At 39.7% G+C, this 7,445-nt stretch overlaps 1 protein-coding gene across 1 annotated transcript; it reads left to right on the forward strand.

The window, feature by feature from the left end:
- Positions 1–363: 363 nt before the first annotated feature.
- Positions 364–7,444, forward strand: pcolceb (procollagen C-endopeptidase enhancer b; the record flags this gene model as incomplete). Its single annotated transcript, XM_034677197.1, has 6 exons — positions 364–561; positions 2,723–2,831; positions 4,354–4,612; positions 4,838–4,962; positions 6,727–6,863; positions 6,970–7,444. Coding segments are annotated over exons 1-6 (1,191 nt in total), but the record flags the coding sequence as incomplete, so codon positions are not given.
- Position 7,445: the final 1 nt, after the last annotated feature.

Below are 7,445 nucleotides of genomic sequence, written 5' to 3' on the forward strand. Positions count from 1 at the left end.
TTGGACCAAACTTTTGGACTGGGAGCAACTTTCCCCAAAATAGCTGCCTCGTCGCTAATGAGGCTAACAAAAGCCTGGCTTGTGTTAGTAACAGTAGTGCCCTGTCCCCATAACACCTAAAGAAACCTACACTTTCCATATATTCCATTACTTACTTACCTGTTGAGTGGCAACAGTCCAGAGATGAATGTAACACACACTTTACTGTGAGCTGTACTGTATTGCGTTTGGCTGTGGGTGGGTTTACAGCGTAATTAAGGTTATTTCCTTGTGTGTCAAACAGCCCTCTGTCCACTTAAATCACATTAATTCACCTTTTTCCTTTCTTGATCATAACACACCTCCTCCTTAACCATCACTCCCTCTCCCTTCTCCTCCCCTCTCGAACCTTACATCCTTCCCCTCCCCTCTGAGTTGACTTCTCCCTCCTTCCTCTTCTTCCCCTCTGCCGTCTTTTCTTAATCTGTGCAGCAGGATGGAGGACAGGGTGTGGACTGTGTGTCTTTTTGTCATTTTGACACTGGCATGGACCAACGCTCAGACTGAGACAAACTACACCAGGTAAGCAGCATGTGTGTAGGTACCGAGATTTGGACATTCTTGGTGTGTTAAAACAGGGTCCCTTTTGTGCATCTATTTCTCAAAATCCTGCAAGTGCACATGTGGCATGTTGTTTTCAAGCCCACATCTGTCCATATAAACTACTGTTTGTGTGTTATTCCCTCTCGTGGTTGCAGTATCATGATTATAGCAGAATTAGAAGGCTGCAGTGTTTCCAGGAAGATGTGGTTGGCATCCCATAAACACACAAATGACAGCATGCTGTGATTGAGGCACTGATGCACGACTGGGCACATGGATACTAGCAAGTCCTCACGTGATGTTTTTGCCAAACTGGCAACAAATTTAGACTTCTACTTTTGGATTTTTGTAATTTTTTTTCTAATATACTCTTCAAGCAAAAAAAACCCTAACTTTGTTGAATATAAAATAATCTGAATTTTAAACATTTCATCTTTAAAGCTCCTGTAGGGAACTTTTGGGTTGCATGGTTTGCATGGTTTTTGCACCCCCTGTCGACAAAGCAAAACATGTTGCCAGATTGCTGATATTTTCGATTATACATACTACTTTTTTTTTTCTGGGGGGGGGGGGGGGTTTCGCCTTTATTGGATAGGACAGCTGAAGAGAGTCAGGAAACACGGGGAGTAGAGAGTGGGGGAAGACATGCAGTCGACTGGCCGGGAGTCGAACCGGCAACCTCTGCGATGAGAACGCTTAGACCGCTAGGCCACCAGCACCCCAATACTATTTTATTTTACAAAAACACTTGAACAACATAAAAAATAAAAATGATGGCCTTGATTAACTTCAATCAGACCGAGTGAAAACACCTGTGTGGTCACTCCCTGTAATGTTTTAGCATCTAGCATTTCAAAAAATAAGCCCTAAAATGAGATTATTTGATAAACTTGTTGGAAATGATATGAAGTTCTATGAGGTGCCTTTTCAACCGGAAGTTCCAGGAACTAATAATAGTACTATTCCAGGAATTAAATGGTTTCTGTGGCCCTTTGTTGTCTGTGTTTCCACTGAGACCTGAATACTATTTTATTTTATTTTTATTTTTTATTTTTTTTAAACAAACTTAAAAAAAATGTTCTCAAATTATTTTATACTTTTATATGTTTTCAAGAAAATATTTTGAAATTGCATTTTCGACAAAAAAACACCCAAAAAACAGAAAAATATATTTTCTGCTCTGTTTTGTTTACCTTGTTTTATTTTGGAAAAAAGAGGAATAAATGTGAAAATTCAAAAATAGCAAAAATAAATAAATAATAATGATAATTCAATCTCAAAATGTCTTTACTTTAATTTTTGCATATGGCTTTAGACCTTGCATGTTTACTGCTCGAGCTACTTGCACACATTCAGAGTGATAATTGAACATGAGAGACAAACAAATGCCTGTGGGCTGTTTAGCTCCACAGGGTCAGAAGGGAGGGACCACACCACCACTTTGTTGTTTTTTGGTTGTTTTAGCCCAGTGTGGCCTTACAGCACCACAGCACAGTCACAACACATGCCTGAAATACATAAAAACAAATACGAAACTTAAATGTTTTCATGATCATATAAATACAGAGTTTATTATGGAAAAGATTGTTGGTTTTTTTCTGTTGCGCTGAAAAGGCGAACTCAAAAATACAAAACCAGACTCCTTTTCTGACACATGCCACAGCAACCAACGTCTAAATTAACAAGCTGTGAAATTAAAAGTCAAGCCTGGCCCCTCTTTTGATCTGTGTTTATCTGAGAGTGTAAGAGTGGGTGTGTGTCACCAAACGCCATGTGTTAGCAGCGTTTCAAAGTGGAGTAAAGTACGTGTTGTGTTTACATGCAGCTTTCTTGTGGTGCAGTAAGAGTGTGGCGAACGCGTACAGCAGGCATACTGTATATCGACGGTGTGTTTTCTGCTTAAAAAGTCAGATGAAAAAACAGAAACCAGGAGAGCTCACAGGGAACCTCCCCGGACTCAGAACAGAGACAGACTGTGCCGCTGTGGTTTTCAGTGTGTTTGCAGGGCCTCTGCTTGAAGTCTCTCAGTGTAGCCGTTTAGACAAGCTGCGTTTTCCTCCAGTGAAGCATAGCAAGTCAAATGTTGAATTACAGATGATGGTGGTTGTAGTGTGTGATACTTTCTCTTGTGTTTTTTTAGGCCCGTCTTCCTGTGTGGAGGCCACCTGGTCACAGACTCAGACATCGTGGCCAGTGAAGGATTCCCTAGTCACTACAAACCCAACAGTAAATGCACCTGGTACATCACTGTGAGTCCTTTTAATCAATCAATCAATCTTTATTTATAAAGCACCAAATCACAAAAAACAATATCTCAAGACACTTATACAAACATAGCAAGTCTAGACCGTACTCTGTTATATTATCAACAAAGACCCAACATCAACACAGGATAAGATCCAGTCCCATCTTACAGACAGGACTCAGTCTGAGTCCTATCTGCAGCATTTAGAAAGTTACAGCAGCAAGGACAAACTTCCTTTAACAGGCAGAAACCTTGAGCAGAACCAGACTCATGTTAGACAGACATCTGCCTCTAACGAGTTTTTTTCAACACATCATATCATAGTTTATCCGTCCCTGTAGGGCTTTATCCGTCCCTGTAGCGCTAATAACACCAAAACTGTTTGTTCAAGTGAGTGAAAATATGAGATGAATTGATTTTATGGCACATTGTGGGACTTCTTTCATCAAGAAGTCATTTAAACTTTGAGTGAAGGCACTGAAATGCCTGCACTTGCTCATTAAACCTTCACAGGTGATAATTAGCTTGATAAGAGCTGTTTACCTCCTCTCAGGACAGTGTGGGGATGTAGAAGTATAAGTTAGGGTGGACAAATTACAACTTAATTATCATAGTTTGCATCTGAAGGTCACTGATCTTGTGTAAGGTTTACTTTAAAAATGATGGTCTTGGGGCGCTGTTGGCCTAGCGGTCTAAGCAGACGTCACCGGTTCCACTTTCGGCCGGTCGATAGTTTGCTCCATGTCTTTCCCCAATCTCCGCTCCCTAACATTTCCTGTCTCTCTTTGGCTGTCCTGTCAATGAAGGTAAAAAAGCCCAGAAATATAACTTGCAAAAAAAATAATAATAATATTGATGGTCTTGATTAACTTCAGTCAGACCGAGTGAAAAGACCTGTGTGGTCACTTCCTGTAATGTTTTAGCGGCTAGTGTTTAAAAAAAAAAGAGCCCTAAAAATAGATTATTTGATAAACATGTTGGAAATGATATGAGGACCTATGAGGTGCTTTTCGACCAGAAGTTCCAGAAACTAATAATAGTACTATTCCAGGAACTAAATGGTTGTCTGTGTTTCCATTGAGACCTGAAGTCCTTTGGAGATTATGCAAATCAAGCCAGTGACGTACGTAGAAAAAAAAAGTAATTGCACTTCAACACCAGACCACTAGAGGGCAGTAAGACAAAGACAAAGGCCGTTCAATAAAGGGGACACCACAGAAGGAGACAGACAGACTGGTATTGTCATAATTTACACTATAGTGAGCCTGTCAGCATGGAGGAGCTGCAACTTGTGCTGTTTTTGATCATGCTTTATTACATGACTTAAGTGACCTTTGAACTGTTAAGTTGTATAAGGAGAAGTTGCACTTTATCTGCCAAGGATCTGCAGATGCAAATTAGCTCAAAGCTAACTCTGGTTCAACACATCATATAGCAATATCTACGCTAAGTATATTTCCAAGGCTTCTTCACTAATCAAATCAATCAAATGAAAACATCTAAAGTTCTCCATCTGTCCGGTTTAGGTCCCAGAGGGTCATGTCGTCATGCTCTCGTTCCGCCTCTTCGACATGGAGGCCGACCCGACCTGTCGCTACGACTACCTGGATGTCTACAACGGTCACTCCCGCTTGGTGCAGAAGCTGGGTCGTTTCTGTGGGACGTTCAGGCCCGGTGCTCTCATCTCCACTTCCAACACCATGATGTTAGACATGGTGACTGACGAGGCGACCGGAGGACGAGGCTTCCTGGCTGCCTTCAGCGCAGGGAAGCCACATATGGAAGGTGTGGATGTAATCTAACAAACACGGGCACCATAATGGGATGTATTTTGAGCGATGTCCTACATATCTTTATTCTCTAGAGAAAAATAAGTGATTGCAAAGGCTAAACACATTTCTACCACCTGTCAAGTTTATGAGCCCAATCCCGAAACACCCCACAAAACAACATAATGCTGAAAAGTTTCATTACTTCTTGCATAACTTCCTCTGTTTTTTACTCCCACAGAGAACCAGTTCTGTGGAGGAAGGCTGACCAAATCACAGGGTTCTGTTAGGACGCCCAACTGGCCCAACTCTAATTACCCAGCAGGCATCAGCTGCTCCTGGCACATCTCTGTTGAACCAGACAATGTAAGCCAACTGTATTTAGTAGGTATTTACTATTTGTTGTGTACATAAAACATTCAGAAGTTCCCAAACAGTAACAACAACAAATTGAAGTCGGTGAAGTTACTTGAATTAAAATCTCACAGTAATGTACGTAAAGCTGTGGTTATGATGACCTTTTTCTGTCAGTTTTGACAGTTGCATCATTTGCCTAAGAAGCTAATCCTGTGAGATTCAAAAAGCTAATGCTAGCTAGCTCCCCTCTTTCTCTAAAGCTACACAAATATGTTGTGTGCTAACAAGGAGCTAACCACAACCAAGATGAGACGATTTAACAGGTCTAATGGAGATAGCTGCTAACCTTAGCAAGCTATTCTCAGTAGTTTTCAACAGGTCCACAAAATGCTAAATAACTATCTCACCATTTTGCTACACTAGCTAATTCAAGGTAAACCCTGCCTTTTAGCTTTCACTTTATAAGTGAATAACAAAATTTACCAATAAGTAGTTTTCCCTAAACGATTAATCTTGTAATTTGTAACAACCTAGAAAAATAATATATTTTTGCCAGGCTAACTAGCTAGCTTGTCAGAATACAGTTTTCTGATTTTAGGGTAAGAGGAAAATACCTTCTTTCATTTTTGTTGGAGAGTCATGACTTTATTAAGTCGGTAGAAATTTGTAAAATGTCCACTTTTGTTTTTTTGTATTTTCTTTTTGTAATTTTGTTTTTTATTGGCAACCATAGAGCAATTAAAATGTTTTGCTTTGTGCTTGTTTTGACAATTAAACATCATCAGAATCTGATAAACAAGTGAATTGGTAGTAATAATAGTGAAATATATATATATATATATATTATATCAATAAATAAATATAAATACAAATAAATACAATAATATTAAATAAATAAATAAATAAAAATACATACATAAATAATATCAAGAATGTTAACAATATCCAAAAAAAAGAATATATATATATATATATATATATATATATATATATATATATATATATATATATATATATATATATTAGCTATAACAAAAAAATTAACAACATCCAGGTTCAAATCAACTGCCATCAGATTCATCAATCACAAGTAATAAGAAAATGAGTAAAATACAAAAAATAAAAAGATCATGAGACAATATCGGTATTGAAAAACTACACTTTTGTTTTTGTTTTTTTTTTAACCTGAAATTTCTCACCTCTAAAGTGTATAAGTAAAATAACATTTTCAAGTGAAGATACATCAAGTTCCTTCCCCACTAGTCGTGTTTCACAGGCATCAATTGCTGGTACCAAAAAGAATATTTTTTTGTATTTTCAACACTAAATGTGAGGAGTATGTAAATTTTAGTTTAACGTGAAGCCATGTAGCAGCAAGGTGTATTACATAAGGCTAGTTCATGCAGGAGGAGGAATGAAAAATTAGTGAAGGGGCCCATCACAAGGAAACGCTTTCCCTCACATCCCAAATGTAACGTGTGTGTGTGTTTGTAAAAATGATGGCGGCCATGTGACGAAGTTCAAATGAAAGACTTCATTGAGTGCCTGGAGGTGTGTTCATGTGTGCCAAGAGATTGAAGGTTGGGGAAGAGGGAAGGAAGCAAGAGCGAGGGAGAGAGTAAATACCCTTCTGTATTTTGGAGGTCTGGCCCATCCTCCTCCACCAACACCACTACTTTCAGCATGTCTGCGCTTGAGGAACGAACCGTTCACACCATTCATTCCCATCAAATTTTCATAGTTGGTGTTTACACTGCTACTTTCTCCCCTCAGGTGATCGAGGTCAAGTTTGAGAAGCTGGACTTGGAGCCTGACACGTACTGTCGCTACGACTATGTGGCGTTGTTTAACGGGGGAGAGAAGGACAACTCACGACGGATTGGGAAATTCTGTGGAGACAGACCTCCAGGGTAGGATTACTGATCATACATGGACAAAACTCCTGCTACAAACATGCTTTTGTAAGACTTCCAATTGAGCTCAAACCCTCCTTTACCTTTCTTTCTCTATTTATAGAACTGTTGTCACAAATGGGAATGAGCTCCTCGTCCAGTTTGTCTCAGACCTGAGTGTGACCTCAGACGGCTTCATGGCCTTCTACTCCAGTGTGCCTCGTGGATCTCGGACACCCACCGCTGGAGGAGACTTCATCTATGGACCTCAGACCACCTCAATTCCACAAAAAATCCTTCCAAAGCCAAGAAAACCAACCAAACCAACCCCCACTGCAGCCCAGCCTAAAACCACCCCAAAACCAACCAAAAGACCACTGGTGAAGAAACCACTTAAACCTCCACCCAAAAAACCTGCCACCAAGCCTATTGTGAAGCCAACCCCAAAACCCAAGCCAGCCAAACCTACACCTAAAGCACCTGTGAAGAAACCTATAACTAAACCTAAGTTTAAAGTTATTAAACCAACACTCAAACCAAGCACCAAGGTTAAACCTTCACGTAAGCCTTTACTGAAGGTCAAGCCCACGTTAAAACCAA

The sequence above is a fragment of the Notolabrus celidotus genome, chromosome 23 (genome assembly GCF_009762535.1).
Source record: "Notolabrus celidotus isolate fNotCel1 chromosome 23, fNotCel1.pri, whole genome shotgun sequence".
NCBI lineage: Eukaryota > Metazoa > Chordata > Actinopteri > Labriformes > Labridae > Notolabrus > Notolabrus celidotus.